The 23,374-nt window shown below is 33.8% G+C and overlaps 1 protein-coding gene across 1 annotated transcript in view; it reads right to left on the reverse strand.

Moving 5' to 3' along the window:
* The window catches only part of kcnq1.2 (potassium voltage-gated channel, KQT-like subfamily, member 1.2), a 179,351-nt gene that overhangs the window by 112,004 nt on the left and 43,973 nt on the right, over positions 1–23,374 (reverse strand). The window contains exons 12-14 of the mRNA XM_067380629.1: positions 21,618–21,668; positions 21,312–21,420; positions 20,914–20,982 (exon numbers count right to left, since the gene is read on the reverse strand). Of these exons, the coding sequence (XP_067236730.1) occupies positions 20,914–20,982; positions 21,312–21,420; positions 21,618–21,668 (229 nt within the window). The remainder of the gene's footprint in view (positions 1–20,913; positions 20,983–21,311; positions 21,421–21,617; positions 21,669–23,374) is intronic.

Raw genomic sequence — 23,374 nt, forward strand, 5'->3', positions numbered from 1 at the left:
ACGCGGTGCTGACGTCAGAAATGCGTCAGTACATTATAACGATTATAACCGGTTATGGGCTATTACTGAACCGAAACCGAATCGTCCTCGTCTGCATCGCGATGCACCGTAGAAACAATTAATTTTGACACCCCTAGTGTGTATGTGTGTATATATATATATTTGTGTGTATATATGTGTTTGTGTGTAAGTGTGAGTGTGTGTATATATATATGTGTGTATGTAAGTGTATATGTGTGTGAGTGTAAAGGTGTGTGTGTGTTTGTGTATATGCATGTGTATATGTGTATGTGTGTGTATGTGTGTATATATATATATATGTTTGTGTGTAAGCATGAGTGCGTGTGTGTTTGTGTGTGTGTGTGTGTGTATATATATATATATATATATGTGTGTGTGTGTGTGTTAATGTGTGAGTGTATTTGTGTGTGTGTGTGTGTGTAAGTGTGAGTGTGTGTATAAGTGTGTGTGTTTGTGTGTGTATATGTGTGTAAGTGTGTAATCATGTGTGTGTATGTATGTGTGTGTATGTTTGTGTGTGTTTTTGTGACATATCAGGACACAGATGTGTATAATGACATTGGTATTAAAGGAGAGGGTGACTTATGAGGACATTCCCTCATGTCCCACTTTCCAAAAGGCTTATAAATCATATAATCTCCCGTATGTGTGTGTAAGTGTGAGTGTGTGTATACATGTGTATGAGAGTGTGTGTGTGTGTAAGTGTGAGTGTGTGTATACATCTGTATGAGAGTGTGTGTGTGTGTAAGTGTGAGTGTGTGTATACATGTGTATGAGAGTGTGTGTGTGTGTAAGTGTGAGTGTGTGTATACATCTGTATGAGAGTGTGTGTGTGTGTAAGTGTGAGTGTGTGTATACATCTGTATGAGAGTGTGTGTGTGTGTAAGTGTGAGTGTGTGTATACATCTGTATGAGAGTGTGTGTGTGTGTAAGTGTGAGTGTTTTCATGTAAATACTAGAGTATAATCCCTGAGACGCAGTAAAGCCACAGCACAACCTGCTGGAAGACACTGATAATTATACCATCTGTGTGTGTGTGTGTGTGTGTGTGTGTGTGTGTGTGTGTGTGTGTGTGTGTGTGTGTGTGTGTGTGTGTGTTGAGATCTTTACAAGTAAAAAACGACACACCTGACCCGGAGCTGCTCGCCAACACAAAACTCTCCCGTCCGCTCGCGCCGTGCTCCAGCACACGAGGTCAAAGGAGCGCTACACATGCTGGACAATTACGGGGTTAAAAGGTCAACAGTGAACCTCCAGACAAGTGGAACAAGGTTTGTGACCTTCGTTAAATGACGAGATTCGACCGCTTAGCTGATCGCCGCTGAAGGGCTGTTATTTCAGTGCTGACGTTCATTTCTGAAACGGAGAAACCACACGACGAACCGCCGGATTCACAAATCATTCCTACTTTTAACCCTATAAAGCCATTATATATAAAGCCTAAACTATTATTTCCCTGATTAATGTCTGGTGTTCATGTTTGTTTGAGGCCACTGAAACACACGCTGCGTCCAGCAGAGACACACACCACCATCCTTCTGATCTTTTGTTGTTCTTTCGTTCACCGGATGAGTCCCGATTTAACAGGCCAGCTAATACCATCTTTCATAAGTTCTGAAGGAAATGATGTCAGCGCTGGCCAGATTACCTCATGAGAGTTTATTTTTAGACGTCTTCATCTCACGATGACTCAGAGCCTCTTTGGGCTGGTTTTTCTCGTTGGTTAATGACTTTGATAAAACACGCTTGACCTGAGATGTGTGTTTTCAAGTTTGAGTCACGCAACTTTCACGTGGAGAGAGAATTCACTGTGTCGGCTGGGAGGCGTGTTTAATCAATGCAAGTTTGAATGATTTTTGAAGTTAAACTTATTGGAGTTTGTTTATAATTGTTTGCGAAATTTCTGAGTGAAAATTGTTTCCTACATAATTTTTTTTCAGTTACTATTTACTTTATTTCCTATAAAATATATTATAAACAAATATATAAACAAATTATAAACAAGTACTTATTTTTATAACAAACAAATGACTTAATTTAAATTAAATTATTTGTTTATAATACATAAATTACTATTATTTTATAATATTTAAATATATGACTTAATAAATAAATTATTATAGTTTATAATAAATAAATGACTTATTTTATAATATTTAAATATATGACTAAATAAATAAATTACTATAGTTTATAATAAATAAATTACTATTATTTTATAATATTTAAATATCTGACTAAATAAATAAATTTAATTTTTTCATATTTTTTAAATATATGACTTTAAATAAATTAATATTGTTTACAATTAATAAATTACTATTATTTTATAATATTTAAATATTTGACTAAATAAATAAATGACTATTTTTATAATAAAAATACTAATATTTAATAATATTTAAATATATGGCTAAATAAATAAATTACTATTGTTTACAATAAATAAATGACTATTATTTTATAATATTTAAATATATGACTTTAAATAAATGACTATTGTTTATAATAAAAAACTATTATTTTATAATATTTAAATATATGACTAAATAAATAAATGACCATTGTTTATAATTAATAAATACTATTATTTTATAATATTTAAATATGACTAAATAAATAAATGACCATTGTTTATAATTAATAAATAATATTATTTTATAATATTTAAATATGACTAAATAAATAAATTATTATTTTTTATAATAAATAAATGACTATCATTTTATAATATTTAAATATATGACATTAAATAAATAAATGACATGTTTATAATAAATAAATGACTATTATTTTATAATATTTAAATATATGACATTAAATAAATAAATGACGTTTATAATAAATAAATGACTATTATGTTTATAATATTTAAATATATGACATTAAATAAATAAATGACATTTATAATAAATAAATGACTATTATGTTTATAATATTTAAATATATGACATTAAATAAATAAATGACATTTATAATAAATAAATGACTATTATGTTTATAATATTTAAATATATGACATTAAATAAATAAATGACATGTTTATAATAAATAAATAACTATTATGTTTATAATATTTAAATATATGACATTATATAAATAAATGTCATGTTTATAATAAATAAAGTACTATTATTTTATAATATTTAAATATATGACTAAATAAATAAATGACTATTGTTTATAATAAATACATTACTATTATTTTATAATATTTAAATATATGACTAAATAAATAAATGACTATTGTTTATAATAAATAAATGACTATTGTTTATAATAAATACATTACTATTATTTTATAATATTTAAATATATGACTAAATAAATAAATGACTATTGTTTATAATAAATAAATGATTATTATCTTCAATGATGTCGAAACTTTCGATGTAAATTACTGAATGGCACAAAGTCACTGTATTGTAAGTTTCAGTGTGTTTCTTGTCATTTATTTGTAAGTTTGTGAAATTTACTAGCAATTTTTGAGATCCTATATCATTTTTTTTCAGTATCAACATCCTCCCGACGACAGCATTCTCAGGTCCTGGCGAGGGAAAATAATTTTGGTATTTAATATGAACTTAATTAAGTTGTCATTTTCCTTATCTTTTGTTATATGCAGTAAATCAGTGGAGCAGATCCCACAGTCTTCACAGGATTTCACTCTTATCTTTGCTTTGTCTTTTCTTACAGTACGCTGATAACGTCTACGATAAAACGTATCCGAGCCAATTTCCCACATGTTTGTTTCATAATGGTGTGATATGAGGATCAGAGGATCTGCTCTATGAGTCGTCTGATGTTTGTGTCCCGTCTGTCTGAGTGATCAAAGCCGTCCAGCGCTGCACACAGGAAGTGCACTGGTCACTTCCTGAGGATTTGTGTTAAGTGGACAGGGACAGATTTGTCGAGCTTTGTGTCCTAAATAACAAACTTGTGATTTATCAAACTATGAATGGGACAAATGAGACTGAAGACATGGAACTCATGGGATCTGCTTTGAATTATATTGTTTATTTAATCAGTTATCAGGTTATTATTAATAATAATAATAATAATAATAATAAACATAATGGCATGAATTACTACATTTTTTAATGCATAAATAATAAAATTATTTATTTTCATAAATAAATGACAATTATTTTTATAATAAATTAAGAAATAAACAAATAAGACTACTATTTTTATGGTAAATAAATAAACGACTATTAGTTTCATAATAAATAAGCAGACTATTATTTTTATAATAAACCAATTACTTAAATTGAAAATAAATAAACAAATGATTATTATGGTTATAATAAATAAATTACTTATTTTATAATAATCACATATATGACTATTTTTAAATAAATACATACATTTTCTTTAACAATAAAATATTTATTTTCATAACAAATAAATAAATTTTTATTTTATAATAAATTAAGGAATAAACAAATAAATACGACTACTTTTGATAATAAATAAATTACTATAACTTTTAAAATATGTTAATGACAATTATATTAAATCCACAGAGTATTATTTTATAATAAACAAATGACTTGTTCAAAATAAATAAATGGCAATATATTTATTACAATTAAATATATTAATATTTAAATAAATAAATAAATGACTTATGTTTCTAATAAATAAATGACATCTATTTTATGATTAAATATATTACTATTTAAAATAAAAAAATGATTATGTTTATAATAAATAAATTACTTATTTTATAATAACTGCATATATGACTATTTTTAAATAATACAAATAGTCCCAATAAAATTATTTATTTTCATAATAAATAAATGACAGCTATTTTATAATAAATTAAGAAATAAACAAATACGTAAGACAAATTTTTTTAAAACAAATAAATTACTATAAATTTTAAAATAAATAAAGTCCATAGACTATTATTTTTATAATAATAAATGACTTAATTTTAAAATAAATAAACAAATGTTTTTAATAAATAAATGACAATTAATTTATAATAATTAAATATATTATTATTTTAAATAAATAATAAATAAATTAATATTTTATAACAATTTAAATAAATAAATAAATAAATAAATAAATGACTTGTGTTTCTAATAAATCAATGACAATTATTTTATAATACTTAAATATATTACTATTTTAAAAATAAACAAATAAATAAATAAACAAATAAATGACATTGTTGCATCATCAATGTCGCTCACATCGCCTTAATTAGCAAACTCTCATTGCACCAGAAGGACACAAAGCAGAAATGTCCCACAATGACATTTGTTTAGGAGAATCAAGTAAGCGTGCTGGAAGGAGAAAAGACGAGAGTGAAACGGCTGGTATTCTGTCAATCATTCTGGATCCACAACAGAAGAGCAAAGTCTGTCCAGTAACATTTCACACATTACAGCACTGAAACGCTTGTGCAACATCCTAACATCACCTCAGCCAGCAAACGCTCGGCCTCCACTCCTGCTCGTATACACATGGTGGTGAGAAAGGGCGGCTTTTCAACACCCGGCCAGACTTATTGGAAGAATTATTAGTGGCACTTAGAGCCGAGACCCCTGGGAAACACTAATGTGGGCCGCATGGCTCTGGTTATGAGCGACAGAAACACTGGAGCAGAATCTGGACGTTCTGTCTTCTTTCACTCACAGGTACTTAGAAGACATGAATGCTAGTTAGAAAAAGATAATAAACTTTTTTATCAGAAGAATAATTTTTTACTATGAAGAACATTTTTAAAAAAACTAAAGAACCTTTATCTGCTATAAAGAAGCTTTTGTGTATTAGAGAGATTAAATCAATCAATGACAATAAAGAACCTTTATGTTTAAAAGTGTACATTTACATTTATATATACAGTCCATCATCCATCCATCCATCCATCATCCATCCATCATCTATCCATCATCCATCCATCATCCATCCATCCATCCATCCATCCATCCATCCATCCATCATCCATCCATCATCCATCCATCCATCCATCCATCCATCATCCATCATCTATCCATCATCCATCCATCATCCATCCATCCATCCATCCATCCATCATCCATCCATCCATCATCTATCCATCATCCATCCATCATCCATCCATCCATCCATCCATCCATCATCCATCATCCATCCATCATCTATCCATCCATCCATCCATCATCCATCCATCCATCCATCCATCCATCCATCATCCATCCATCATCCATCCATCCATCATCCATCATCCATCAACAAACCATCCATCCATCCATCCATCCATTCCATCCATCCATCCATCCATCCATCCATCATCTATCCATCCATCCATCCATCCATCCATCCATCATCCATCCATCATCTATCCATCATCCATCCATCATCCATCCATCATCCATCCATCCATCCATCCATCATCCATCCATCCATCCATCCATCCATCCATCCATCCATCCATCCATCATCCATCCATCCATCATCCATCCATCATCTATCCATCATCCATCCATCATCCATCCATCCATCCATCCATCCATCCATCCATCCATCATCCATCCATCATCCATCCATCCATCATCCATCATCCATCATCTATCCATCCATCCATCCATCCATCCATCCATCAATCATCCATCCATCCATCCATCCATCCATCATCTATCCATCCATCCATCCATCCATCCATCCATCCATCCATCATCCATCCATCATCTATCCATCATCCATCCATCATCCATCCATCCATCCATCATCCATCCATCCATCCATCATCCATCCATCCATCCATCCATCCATCCATCCATCATCCATCCATCTATCATCCATCCATCATCCATCCATCCATCATCTATCCATCCATCCATCCATCCATCCATCATCCATCCATCTATCATCCATCCATCATCCATGCATCTATCCATCCATCCATCCATCATCCATCCATCATCTATCCATCATCCATCCATCATCCATCCATCCATCCATCATCCATCCATCCATCCATCATCCATCCATCCATCCATCCATCCATCCATCATCCATCCATCTATCATCCATCCATCATCCATCCATCCATCATCTATCCATCCATCCATCCATCCATCCATCATCCATCCATCTATCATCCATCCATCATCCATCCATCTATCATCCATCCATCCATCCATCCATCCATCATCTATCCATCCATCATCCATCCATCCATCCATCCATCCATCCATCCATCCATCCATCCATCCATCATCCATCCATCATCTATCCATCCATCATCCATCCATCCATCATCTATCCATCCATCCATCCATCCATCCATCATCCATCCATCTATCATCCATCCATCATCCATCCATCCATCATCTATCCATCCATCCATCCATCCATCCATCATCCATCCATCTATCATCCATCCATCATCCATCCATCTATCATCCATCCATCCATCCATCCATCCATCATCTATCCATCCATCATCCATCCATCCATCATCTATCCATCCATCCATCCATCCATCCATCCATCCATCCATCCATCCATCATCCATCCATCATCTATCCATCATCCATCCATCATCCATCCATCCATCCATCATCCATCCATCCATCCATCATCCATCCATCCATCCATCCATCCATCCATCATCCATCCATCTATCATCCATCCATCATCCATCCATCCATCATCTATCCATCCATCCATCCATCCATCCATCATCCATCCATCTATCATCCATCCATCATCCATCCATCTATCATCCATCCATCCATCCATCCATCCATCATCTATCCATCCATCATCCATCCATCCATCCATCCATCCATCATCCATCCATCCATCCATCCATCCATCCATCATCTATCCATCCATCCATCCATCATCCATCCATCCATCCATCCATCCATCATCTATCCATCCATCCATCCATCATCCATCCATCTATCATCCATCCATCATCCATCCATCTATCATCCATCCATCATCCATCCATCCATCATCTATCCATCCATCTATCCATCCATCCATCCATCCATCCATCCATCTATCCATCCATCATCCATCCATCCATCCATCTATCCATCCATCATCCATCCATCCATCATGTATCCATCTATCCATCCATCATCCATCCATCCATCTATCTATCTATCTATCCATCCATCCATCATCCAGCCATCTATCCATCCATCATCCATTCATCCATCCATCCATCATCTATCCATCCATCATCCATCATTCCATCCATCATCCATCCATCCATCCATCCATCCATCCATCATCCATCCATCCATCCATCCATCATCCATCCATCCATCATCCATCTATCCATCCATCCATCCATCATCCATCCATCCATCCATCCATCCATCATCTATCCATCCATCCATCCATCCATCCATCCATCCATCATCCATCCATCCATCCATCATCTATCCATCCATCTATCCATCCATCTATCCATCCATCCATCCATCATCTATCCATCCATCCATCCATCCATCATCCATCCATCCATCCATCCATCTATCTATCCATCCATCCATCATCCAGCCATCTATCCATCCATCATCCATCCATCCATCCATCCATCCATCATCTATCCATCCATCCATCCATCCATCCATCATCCATCCATCTATCCATCCATCCATCCATCCATCATCATCTATCCATCCATCCATCCATCCATCATCCATCCATCTATCCATCCATCATCCATCCATCCATCATCCATCCATCTATCCATCCATCCATCCATCCATCATCATCTATCCATCCATCATCCATCCATCTATCCATCCATCCATCCATCATCCATCCATCCATCCATCCATCCATCCATCCATCATCCATCCATCCATCATCTATCCATCCATCCATCCATCCATCCATCATCCATCCATCCATCTATCCATCCATCCATCCATCCATCCATCCATCCATCCATCCATCCATCGCTCTATACTGAAAGAGAAGATGCTACCATCACTTCGTGCCCTTGGTCCTCGTGCACTTTTCCAACATGACAATGATCCTAAACACACATCTAAGGCCACTGTTGGATTTCTGAAGAAGAACAGGGTGAAAGTGATTCAGTGGCTCCTGATCTGAACCCAATTGAACACCTATGGGGAATTCTGAAGAGACAAGTTGAGCATCACTCTCCATCCAGCATCCAGTCTCTAAAAGAGCTCATTCTTGAAGAATTGAAAAAGATAGATGTTGCAAAATGTTGCATAAATATTATAATTAAAATATATGCAATATTTATATAATCTGCTAAACGGATTAACTAACTTTTTTCCTATCATTTGGAGTTCCTTGTAAGGCCTCAGATGTCCTGGACTCCTAGTGAACGCAGCAACCGACTGCAAACACTTAGTGTAATGAAGCATTAATTCCCCCTGAACACAACCGTAAACTCTGCTCGGAAACGGCATTACCGCCACATCTGTAATAAATATGGAGGCTCTGAGGCACAAAAAACATCTCGCAGGCTTCAAAATACCACATAAACAAGATGTTAAGCCTCTCAGCAGTTTGTGAGCGTTAGGGTTGACATGTTGCGGAGGCCCAGATCTCATTAACCGAGGTAAACTCCAGCAGATAAGAGTCAGCGTTTCAGGCTGGCTGTGTTACAGGACGATGACGGCATATTCGTAACAACATACTCTCATGTTATTCTATTTTAGCATGCACCCCGTGCAGAGAGAGTATGCAAATGTTCTGTATGCATATCTGATTAGACCCAAATGGAATATGTTCAACGACATATGTTTCTGATTTTCCTACGGTGGTTTCGTCTCGATCGGACTAGCGGTTTCAAAGATATTCACGAATGTTGTTTAAACGCTAAATCACAATGTTGCACCAAACATAAGGTGAAACCTAGCAAGTTTGGTATCGGTGGACTCGCCAAGGTTTCAGAAATCTAAGGAGATGAAAATAATTCAATCATATCCAAAGTTACAAACATGTAAATATTTTCGAAAACTTCTCAGACCCCTTCAGAGCATCGTGACAATGACCCATAGCGAGTTTCGTAATTATATGTTCATGCGTACGTAAAATACAGCATTTTATGACAAAATTCAAAATGGAAAATTGGATAGCATCCGACTCGACATGACATCCCAAATCTAAAGAGACCACTTTTATGATTTTTGGACAAACCGCTCAGAAGTTATAAGCAAAAATAGCAAATATTCCTAAAACAAGAAGCGCAAAATTGCATAAGATATTGAGGCTCAAAGAACATTTGAAGAATGTATCTTGAATTAAGTTTATTTTTCAAATGGCAAATATTTTTAAAGCACAAATCTAATTGGCAAATAAAATAATTTAAGCACAAATACAACAAAATTTTGAGATTTTTGCTTAAAAAATAATAAAAGTACAATGAGTTAAGAAATATAATATAATATAATATAATATAATATAATATAATATAATATAATATAATATAATATAATATAATATATTTTTTTCTGTTTCATCTCAGTAATGTCATGAAAAAAGATTTCTTTGGCAGTGAAAAGTAGTTATTTCTTATTTCTGATATATATATATATATATACAATCAAACAGGAAATTGTTTAAAAGTAAATATAAAATAATAAAAAATAAAATATTAAATACAAATATTAAATAAAAATATTTAGAGGTAGTTAACTACTTTTTATTGCCAAAGATGCTTTTTTATGACATATCTGAGCTCAAACAGGAGAAAGAAATGTGTTTAAAAAAAAATATATATAAAATAATAAAAATTTTAATATTAAATATAAAAATATCTAAAAGGTAGCCAACTACTTACTTAGCCAACTACTGCCAAAGATGTTTGTTTTTCATGACATTACTAAGATCAAACAGGAGAAAATTTTTTAATAATACAATATAATATTAAATATAAATAAATAAATAAATATAAAGGTAGCTCGACATTATTCAAATTAAAAAAAAACTCTATTGTACTTTTTTATTAACTACTGTTTGTATTTTTACAAATAAAATATAAACTAAAATACACATAGTAATTATATAATAATATATATAATTTTGAAAAATTATTTTCCTGTAAAAAATATTTTATATATAAAACTCAAAATGGAAAATTGATATGGAAAATTGGATAGCATCCAACTTGGCATGACATCCCGAATCTAAACTTTTATAGTTATAAGCAAAATTAGCCATTTTTTGTATCTCCGGACCAGTAGGTGGCACTGTGCCGAAACGCAGCAGGTAACCTCAGGTCATGCTTGTGATGACATGTACCAAGTCTGGTCTGACTACAATAAAGTGTTGCGGAGATTGAGCCTTATTTCCATTTTTGCAAGCGCGACTTAAAATTCGTTCGCATGTTTTTTGGAAACGGTTCGACAAATCAACTTGAATTCCACAAATTTTTGTCTGCATGGTCTGAAGAAGATCTGGTTAAATTTTCGTGAAAATCGGAACAACGGCCTAGGAGGAGTTTGAAAAAGTATGTTTTCCGGAAAATTCAAAATGGCGGGAACATTTTTATGACGGAAAATGACGTCATATGGTGCAATCGATTCGCATGAGCCAAGGAATCTTTTTTGAAAAATTTAGTTTCTAAACCTTATGATTCAAAAGTTATTAGCATAAACATTAGAGAAACTTTGGACAACTTTCCCACAAATGGTTCTGTGGGCAGCTGTAGACTTCCAGAGCGGAGGAAGAGGAAAATGAAGAAGAAAAAGAAGTAGTGCTTGGCCCCTAAATATTAAAAGTATAAATATTAAACAAATATCTAAAGGTAATTAAAAAAAAATAATAAAATAATAAAATAATAAAAATATAATATTGCAGTAACCAGTATGCAAATATTTAAATCAGAACACTCCCTATAAGGTTATGAGTGCCAATAAGCTCCACCTCCAGCCCCGCCCACATATTGCAATGCCCCGCCCCCAGCCTCTGCAGCACTGAACACAAAGACAGCTTCATTCACACAGGTGCGTCCTGCAGCAGTTCATGAAAGAAGGTGGAAAGAAAAACAGAACACCAGTGTGTGTTTCTGCGAATGTTAGAAGACAGATAAAGAGACAAACAGAGCGCATCTGTGTTTCTGAGGTGTGTTTAAATCTCAGCAGATGTCATTTAATCTTAATCCAATTTCATCAACGCTCACGTCCCACCAAAACACTGACGCTCTCTTTCTCTCGTCCCACCCGAACTGAACCACATCAGAGAGAGTGTGGACCAGACCAGAGCACCTGAACCAGAGCAGATAAACACAGCGCTCAGGTGTTTTCATTACAGACAGACGGCTGGAACTGAAGCCAGCAGAACGACCGACCTCATATTTGTACAGGTGCATGAGAGAGAACCTTTGAAAAGAGACGAGACCTTTGTGAGCGTCTGTCCGTCAGCAGTGAGTCAGGTTTAACATCAACACACGAGCTGATTCATTCTTGAGTGGAGAATCTAATGCTTTCATTTTATTCTATTTACTCTATTTTACTTTTTTTATTAACTCAATTGTTCGTATTTTTACAAATAAAATATAAAGTAAAATATATACTACTAATGATAATAATTTTGAATATTTTTTTCCATGTAAAAAACTTTTACTAAATATTCCTAAAACAAGAAGTGCAAACTTGCATAAGATATTGAGGCTCAAAGAACATTTGAAGAATATATCTTGAATTAAGTTTATTTTTCCAATGGCAAATATTTTTAAAGCACAAATCTAATTGGCAAATAAAAGAATTTAAGCACAAATTCTGTGATTTTCTTTTAAAAAAAGAATAAAAGAAAAATGAGTTAAGAAATACAGCACACACACACACACACATATATATATATATATATATATATATATATATATATATATATATATATATATATATATTTATCTCAATGTCATGAAAAAAAATTCTTTGGCATTGAAAAGTAGTTATTATTTCTATTTTATAAAATCAAACAGGAGAAAAAAGTGTTTAAAAAATAAAAAAATAAAAAATAGAATATTTAATACAAATATTAAACAAAAATATGTAGAGGTAGTTAACTACTTTTTAATGCCAAAAATGCTTTTTTATGACATTTCTGAGCTCAAACAGGAGAAATAAAAAAATAAAAAAGTAAATATATAAAATAATAAAAATTAGAATATTACATATAAAAATATCTAAAGGTAGCCAACTACTTATTTCTGCCAAAGATGTTTTTTTTTTTCATGTCATTAAGCTCAAACAGGAGAAAAATTCTATATTCTATATTCTATTAATACAATATAATATTAAATATAAATATTAAACATAAATATCTAAAGGTAGCTCAACATTATTAAAATTAAAAAAAATTTTTTTTAACTTTTTTATTAACTTTGTTTGTATTTTTACAAATAAAATATAAACTAAAATACACATAGTAATTATATTAATAATATTATATATTATATATAATGATTTTCCTATAAAAAATATTTTACTAAATATTTCTAAAACAAGAAGAGCAAAAAGTTTATTTTTCCAATTACAAATATTTTTAAAGCACAAATTTAATTGGAAATAAAATAATTTAAGCACAAATACAACAAAATTCTATGAGTTTTTTGCGTAAAACACGAAAAAAGTTAAGAAATATCATATCATATATATATATATATATATATATATATATATATATACACATATATATATATATATATATATATACAGGTGAAATATATATATATATATATATACACACACACACACATATTTATTTTCCTATTTGATATCAGTAATGTCATGAATAAAATATGTTCGGCAGTAAAAAGTAGTTATTTCTCATTTCTTTCCATATATATTGTCACTATTACTTTGTGCATTTTTTATTCTCGTATAAAGTGAATCTGTGAATCGTTGATTTGAACTGCTTGATTCAACTGAATCATTTCAGAGAGCATGTTTGATCAGCTGACGGTGTGAGGGGTCTATGACATCGAGATGCTATTTTATAAACTAGTATGTACTCAAAAATATTGACTTTCCCCATCAGCAGTGAAGTACATCCACCATAACTGATCTTTAGATTTAAAGGAATTAAACAATAAAAGGATTAAAGGGAATTTATATATATATATCGAATATGGAAACATTTCTTCTCTTGTCACATTCAGTTATGCATTACATATTTTACATGAACATCCCTCAATGGCCTAAAATGCCAGAAAGTTGTAAATATTATGCTGAACTGCATAGGCACAATATTTGTTGATCTTTTACTATGAATAATTCACAGCACAAAACACATTACAGTCCGTGTTTAGGCTGTAACCCCGCAGTAACAGACTGAACGAGTATCTAATTTAAGAAAACAGTAATTCCATCTGCCCTCAGTGTTTATACTAATATTTACATTTATTTATTCATTCCCTCCAATTAACCTGCAATTACCTCCACATTACAGCAGCGTCAGGTACAACAAAACCCAATCAAAATATCCATCCTTCATCAAAACAAACGTCAAACGCAACTAAAACACTAATGCTGAAGATGGGTGAAATAATGTGAGGCGCAATTACAATGAAATCAAAACCCAAACATTTTAATGTTCACTAATAAGGGGTTTATGGGAACGATGGGGGGTCAGAGGTCAAGCTCAATCAAAACAAACACGCCGGTATGTCGTTCAACGTGACCCCGCTCAAAAACAAAAGACGAGAGCGCGCCATCTCACTCCCTGAACGGAGCGACGCTGAAAAAACAGCAATATCCTGTGTTTATTTTTCTTTCCCATCTTTTTTCCCCCCATTTCAGAAAGATTTGTTGTGGCACAGGGCTGTCCTGGAGAAGAAGAAAACAGGCAGCCTGACTGTTATTACTGCAATCTGACAGCACAGATCCGAAACAAGGCCTAGATTTCATTATTTAATTTTATTTAAATTTAGTTTACACACACACACATTTTTATTTAAAATAAAATAAAAATATGTATTTTTTATATATCTTAATTTAGTTTGTATATATTTTTTGTGCATATGTTTAATTAATATATTTTAATTTTGTTATATATAATTTTATTTAGAATAAAAAAAAAAATATATATATATATTACACTTATATATAAACATTTTTGTGTATGTTTAATATATTTTAATTTAATTATATATATAGTATGTATATTTATTTAAAATAAAATAATAAATTAATAAAATACACATGTATGTTTTTATTTAAAATGTCTTTAATGTTTTAATTTAGTTTATACATATATGTAATAAAAATATTGCATTTTTATATATAAACATTTTGTTTATATGTTTAATTAATATATTTTAATATATACACTTTTTGAAATAATATAAAGTAAATTCAGTATTTAATCTAAAAATATAAATATAAATATATATGTGTACTTAAATTAATGAAGAATTTACATAGTTAAATATTAAAAAATAGGGTTATTAATAAATGTTTTTTGTATATCTTAATTTAGTATATATATATATATATATATATATATATATATATATATATATATATATATATATATATATATATATTAATCAAAATATATTAATTACACACAAGATTGTTATATATAAACATTTCATTTTTGTGTATGTTTAATTAATATATTTTAACTTATATATATATATATATATATATATATATATATATATATCAATGTTTTTTTAAATAAAATAATAAATTAATAAATATACATGTATGTTTTTATTTAAAATGTTTTAATATATTTTAATTTAGTTTATATATATATATGTAATAAAATATATATATATATATATATATATATATATATATATATATATATATATATATATATATATAAACATTTTGTGTTTATACGTTTAATTAATATATTTTAATTTAGTGTCTATATATATTTTTTATATCTATATATATATTTTTAAAATAAAATAAAGTCAATTCAATATTAAATCTAAAAATATATATAAATATAAATGTGTATGTAAACATAAAATAATGAAGAATTTAAATAAAGTAAAATATTTAAATAAATAGAATTCTTAATATTTTTAATTTCATTTATTTTAAACCACACTTTATGCTGCTAGTCAAACGTCTGGCTACACGAGACTAGAAGCCAAGTGTCCTTGTTACACAAGTAATAAATCTGGTGGAAATCCTGAATTATATTTGAGCAGGAGCTGACGGTCCAAGCGCTTTAAGTGCTCAGCTCATTTCCAAACATTCCAAGCAGCCAGAACAGAGTAAAAGATCTCCTCACAACGGCACAGCAATTCATTAATTTGACACAAGCCTCTACAAATCCTGCTCTTTCATTTCAGTCCTCATGAAAAGAGCTTTCATTGAGCCTGTCTGGTTAAACCGGCTCTAAAACCTGATCTGAGTTCAGCTTTCATGACTAAACGGCCACTTTGAGGTTGGAGAAAAACACAAGCTTGGACATTCCACCTGACTCACCCGCAGCGCTGATGTATCGAACAAACACACATGCTCCCGCAATGATATCACTGTGGGATTCTGGGATTGAGCAGGGACAAACAACAGCAGAGAGAGAGAGACTGCCTTTGTTTCGAAAATAATTACTATTTTATGCTATGTAATATAGAAAAAGTAGTGTTCCACATTTACATTTATTCATTTAGTGGACGATTTGGTCACTTTAGTTAAGGGTTCAATTCTGTCTATGAAGTTTCGGCTCAAAATCCCCCACAGATCATTTATTACAGCTTGTCAAATGTGCCCCTATTTGGATGTGAGCAAAAACACGCCGTTTTTGTGTGTGTCCCTTTAAATGCAAATGAGCTGCTGCTCCAGAAGAGGGCGGAGCTTTAACAGCTCAACAACAACAAAGCTGGAGAATCTCAAAAATAAAAGATAAAAGTCAGATTTTCATGATATATCCCCTTTAAGTTTCAGTATTGGGTAGGATTATGGGATGCAGAATAAGGTCATGCAGAATAAGGCATTAATATGTGCATTATAAACAGCCAATATCCTAGTAATATGCATGCTAGTTAAAGGATTTGTTCACTTTCAAATTAAAATTTCCTGATAATTTACTTTAATATTAAGAATTGGACCCTAAACAAACTCAAAGAAAGAGAGAAATAATTTACTAAATCCTTAATGGCATAATTTTCAGTTGTACATATTTCAGTCAGTATTATCAGACAGCGTTTGAGACGGATCCAGTTGGGCTGAAGTTAATCACAGTGTAAATGATCTCAATAACCAGACACATGAGTCACAGATGATTTCATACCCTTGAGACTCACAGAAGTCTGGCTGGATCTGCTTTCTCCTCCTCCACTTCATCCTCTCATTATACTTTGTCTCAATTGTTTTGTGTCAATACGACGCGTGTTCCCACTCCGATCATTCTTGGCGAGACTAGACTGAATATCTGACAGAGAACAATACACTTTTGTGGACTGTTTCCTAACAAGACGAAACAACTGTAGTGGAATATTTCAGAAAACAATGCCATTCAAACTTTAAAGAGGACCAATATGCACATTCACAGTCTTAATTTTGATTTTGTGCTTTACTAGAACAAGTTTTCATGCTTGAATGTTGATTATTTTCCTCATATTCTCCATTGTTGCAGCTCCTCTCTTCCTATTCTGTCAGTAACGCTCTGTTTAGTTCCTGTCTCTATGAAGCCCCGCCTTCTGAAAAGAGCAATGTGCTCTGATTGGTCAGCTGGAGCAGTGTGTTGTGATTGGTCAAGCACTTTGAGAGTGTTTGGGAAATGTCCCGCCCATTACCATAACGGCGAGTTTCAACACACTACTAACTAACTCAACCAGGGCGGGAATTATTTAAATGAGGAATATTGTGATGTGTTTGTTCCCGGAAGAAAACTCAAGACTACAATGGAGGCGTTTCGGGAGTTATAATAGGTCCTCTTTATGTCTCAGCTTAAGTCCATAAAGATGGAGGCCAATGGAAACCATTGACTGTGGCAGATTCACAAATGAGGTGAAAGGTCAAACTAACCAAAAAAGCACATCAACCTCGTTCAGACCCAAATGACTTAAAGTCTGGGTGATGTTACATCTATCGAGAGCTATAGATGGAAAAACACGTTCGCGGGTCAATTTGAGCCACAAAAATGATACTCATAAAAACAAATGTATTCTAAAACCGATACTAAACTAAACACTATTTTTGGCTCAATTATAGTTCAAATATGTAAATTTTATGACTCTTTGATCAAACAGCGCTACACCCAGCATCTCTTTTACACATCAGGCCGCCCACTTCCTCTCTCACACCCTTCCTGTTCTTTATTTCCCCCCTAATATGAGCCTTCAGGGCTTCTCACAGGCCCTAATGAGAGAGATATGCTTTCATTCCCCTTGACAGGCCCGCGCTAGCACACCTCATCATGGGCGGCAGGAGAGCAGAAAGCGTCCAGTGTCAGGAAAACACGGAGCACATGCTGAAAGTCACATGAGATGCTTTCACAGGCGTGTCCAGCGGACAAAAACAAGCCCTGCTCAGAAATAGACCTGTGTTTCCAGCACAGCAAAAGACAAGTCACCTTTATTTCTATAGAGCTTTATACGATACAGATTGTTTCAAAGCAGCTCCGCAGTAATAAACGGGAAAGTACGAGAATCAGTGATGCAAACATCATGAGACAAATTCAAATTCAAATAGTGTCATAATTCAGCTGAAGTCAGTTCAGTGTTGATCCAGTTCAGTTCAATAACTGTGTAAAGTTCAATCAATTATGAAACGAGTTCAATTCAAGCAGCTCTACTGTCGTTATTCACTTAGAGTCCGGTCAGTGTTGATTTAATTAAGTACAATAACTGTCAAAATTTGTCAATTATGAATCAAAGTTGAATCAGCTATACAGCAACTCTTCAGAAAACAGTGGTTTCATCATCCAGCTCAATTCAGTTCAAGTTTTGTTGTCAACCAACAAGTGCGGTAAAATCGATAATATTAATATACATAATCACAATCAAATGTATGGGACAGGAAACAGAAAGGAAAAGAACAGGAAAGAGACAGAAAACAGATAGGAAACAGACAGGAATAAGACTGGAAATAGACAGGAAAGAAACATGAATGAGTCAGGAAAGAGACAGGAACGAGAAAGGAAAGAGACAGGAATGAAGCAGGAAAGAGACAGGAAACAGATGGGAAAGAAACATGAATGAGGCAGGAAAGAAACAGGAATGAGGCAGGAAAGAAACAGGAATGAGGCTGGAAACATACAGGAATGAGACCGGAAAAAGACAGGAAAGAAACTTGAATGAGGCAGGAAAGATACAGGAAACAGATGGGAAAGAGACAAGAATGAGGCAGGAAAGAAACAGGAATGAGGCAGGACACATACAGGAATGAGACCGGAAAAAGACAGGAAAGAAACTTGAATGAGGCAGGAAACATACAAGAATGAGACTGGAAAAAGACAGGAAAGAAACTTGAATGAGGCAGGAAACATACAGGAATGAGACTGGAAAAAGACAGGAAAGAAACTTGAATGAGGCAGGAAACATACAGGAATGAGACTGGAAAAAGACAGGAAAGAAACTTGAATGAGGCAGGAAACATACAGGAATGAGACTGGAAAAAGACAGGAAAGAAACTTGAATGAGGCAGGAAAGAGACAGGAAACAGATGGGAAAGAGACAAGAATGAGGCAGGAAAGAAACAGGAATGAGGCAGGACACATACAGGAATGAGACCGGAAAAAGACAGGAAAGAAACTTGAATGAGGCAGGAAAGATACAGGAAACAGATGGGAAAGAGACAAGAATGAGGCAGGAAAGAAACAGGAATGAGGCAGGACACATACAGGAATGAGACCGGAAAAAGACAGGAAAGAAACTTGAATGAGGCAGGAAAGATACAGGAATGAGACCGGAAAAAGACAGGAAAGAAACTTGAATGAGGCAGGAAACATACAGGAATGAGACCGGAAAAAGACAGGAAAGAAACTTGAATGAGGCAGGAAACATACAGGAATGAGACCGGAAAAAGACAGGAAAGAAACTTGAATGAGGCAGGAAAGAGACAGGAAAGAGACGGGAAAGAGACAAGAATGAGGCAGGAAAGAAACAGGAATGAGGCAGGAAACATACAGGAATGAGACCGGAAAAAGACAGGAAAGAAACTTGAATGAGGCAGGAAAGATACAGGAAACAGATGGGAAAGAGACAAGAATGAGGCAGGAAAGAAACAGGAATGAGGCAGGAAACATACAGGAATGAGACCGGAAAAAGACAGGAAAGAAACTTGAATGAGGCAGGAAACATACAGGAAACAGATGGGAAAGAGACAAGAATGAGGCAGGAAAGAAACAGGAATGAGGCAGGACACATACAGGAATGAGACCGGAAAAAGACAGGAAAGAAACTTGAATGAGGCAGGAAAGAGACAGGAAAGAGATGGGAAAGAGACAAGAATGAGGCAGGAAACATACAGGAATGAGACTGGAAAAAGACAGGAAAGAAACTTGAATGAGGCAGGAAACATACAGGAATGAGACCGGAAAAAGACAGGAAAGAAACTTGAATGAGGCAGGAAACATACAGGAATGAGACCGGAAAAAGACAGGAAAGAAACTTGAATGAGGCAGGAAACATACAGGAATGAGACCGGAAAAAGACAGGAAAGAAACTTGAATGAGGCAGGAAACATACAGGAATGAGACCGGAAAAAGACAGGAAAGAAACTTGAATGAGGAAGGAAACATACAGGAATGAGACCGGAAAAAGACAGGAAAGAAACTTGAATGAGGAAGGAAACATACAGGAATGAGACCGGAAAAAGACAGGAAAGAGACAGGAATGAGTCAGGAAAGAAACAGGAAAGAGACGGGAAAGAGACGGGAAAGAGACAGGAAACAGACATGAATGAGGCAGGAAATATACAGGAATGAGACCGGAAACCGACAGGAAACAGACAAGAATGAGATCAGAAACAGTACCTGGTTGTATTCAGGTGCTGAGTAGAGACTGATTCTTCCTCTTTTGCCAAAAATGGGCTTCTCAACAGACTGAAAGAGAGAAAGAGGCGCTTTCCTTCATCTCACGACTGAGGAACAGGAAGATCTTGAGACGTTTCAGAGGGAAAAGGATGAAAAGGTGAGGATGCTTTAAAAGAGAAATTAAATGACAGGGGGAAAGTGGAAAATCCAAAAGCATCTGCTTGTTCACACCATATACACAAACGCAAAACTCGCTAAACTGAACAACATCAGCCTGCAATCCACACACAAGTAAACAACCATGGGTGAGACACATGGATAGACCAAACTCATACATCTAATGCCTTTCTGAGCTCAAAGAGAGTCCGATGGATGGATAATAAACCAGAGTAGCTTACTGTGAAGCGTCTGTCACTACAGGTAGAGGGATGTCTTCACCAGTGAAGTCCAGTTCATCCACCAGGCTGTTGTTTCGTGAGATGTCGGGGCCGTCAAACTTTTTCTTAACTGGAGAGAAAATTGTAGTATCTCCATTAAACCACAAAGTCACATGAGAGAAATCATAAAAGACAACAGATGTGATAGAATGAATATAATTGTACAAATGTAAGAAACAAAGAGAAAACTCAAGAAAAGAGAAAAAAGCAAGAGAAAGAAAGAGAGCGCTAATACACAATGGAGGCAAGGAAAAGAAAGACAGATACCTGGAGAAGAAGGACAGCTGAGAGTGAAAGCTGACCACGAGCGCTGGCGGTCTACTGACATGCAGATAGAAGAAAAAGCGCAAACTAAGATCATGCTAAATGACAAACAACACAACAGCGACAGAGGCAGAACAAGATCAATATGAAAGTTCAAATATATATATATATATATAAAAACACTGAGCAAAACTGTCTGAGATGGCTTTATAATGTATAAAGTTGGACAATTTCATTAATTTGCCACACAGGTAACCTCAGAGAATGCAGTTAGGGTTATTTCTGAATGCAGATGGCCCCTTAAACATGAATCAAACAACAACAACAACAAAAAAGTAAAAAATTAAAAAGCACTCAATCCCTCCACAGCATCCAATACCTTAAATTTATGCAGTTTCATTTACGCAAAGAACTGAGTGGGTATTTTGTTCTTATCCTAATTATTCTAATCCTACATCATCATTTTAAGAGTGAAAATGTGTTAATTAACATCTTTAAATCATATGTGACAAACTATTTTGGGTTCATTTTAAGCCAGACATATATTAATTTTTAAACAATAGTTAAATAAAACTGCTCAGCACATTGGGCAAACATTTAACCCAACCACTGGGTTAAAACAATCCATTCACGGATTTAAAACATCCCAATCGCTGAGTTAAAACAATCCAATCTCTGGGTTAAAGCATCCCGATCGCTGGGTTACAAAATTCTTTTGCTGGGTTAAAACATCCCAATCACTGAGTTAAAACAATCCAATCGCTGGGTTAAAACAACCCAATCGCTGGGTTAAAACATCCCATTCGCTGGGTTAAAACATCCCATTCACTGGGTTAAAACATCCCATTCGTTGGGTTAAAACAACCCAATTGCTGGGTTAAAACATCCCAATCACTGAGTTAAAACAATCCATTCGCTGGGTTAAAACAATCCATTCGCTGGGTTAAAACATCCCATTCACTGGGTTAAAACAATCCATTCGCTGGGTTAAAACAATCCATTCGCTGGGTTAAAACAATCCATTCGCTGGGTTAAAACAATCCATTCGCTGGGTTAAAACATCCCATTCGTTGGGTTAAAACAATCCATTCGCTGGGTTAAAACATCCCAATCACTGAGTTAAAACATCCCATTCGCTGGGTTAAAACATCCCATTCACTGGGTTAAAACATCCCATTCGTTGGGTTAAAACAACCCAATTGCTGGGTTAAAACATCCCAATCACTGAGTTAAAACAATCCATTCGCTGGGTTAAAACAATCCATTCGCTGGGTTAAAACATCCCATTCGCTGGGTTAAAACAATCCATTCGCTGGGTTAAAACAATCCATTCACTGGGTTAAAACATCCCATTCGCTGGGTTAAAACAATCCATTCGCTGGGTTAAAACAATCCATTCACTGGGTTAAAACATCCCATTCGTTGGGTTAAAACAACCCAATTGCTGGGTTAAAACATCCCAATCACTGAGTTAAAACAATCCATTCGCTGGGTTAAAACAATCCATTCGCTGGGTTAAAACATCCCATTCGCTGGGTTAAAACAATCCATTCGCTGGGTTAAAACAATCCATTCGCTGGGTTAAAACATCCCATTCGCTGGGTTAAAACAATCCATTCGCTGGGTTAAAACATCCCATTCACTGGGTTAAAACATCCCATTCACTGGGTTAAAACATCCCATTCGCTGGGTTAAAACATCCCAATCACTGAGTTAAAACAATCCATTCGCTGGGTTAAAACAACCCAATCGCTGGGTTA

The sequence above is a fragment of the Chanodichthys erythropterus genome, chromosome 24 (genome assembly GCF_024489055.1).
Source record: "Chanodichthys erythropterus isolate Z2021 chromosome 24, ASM2448905v1, whole genome shotgun sequence".
NCBI lineage: Eukaryota > Metazoa > Chordata > Actinopteri > Cypriniformes > Xenocyprididae > Chanodichthys > Chanodichthys erythropterus.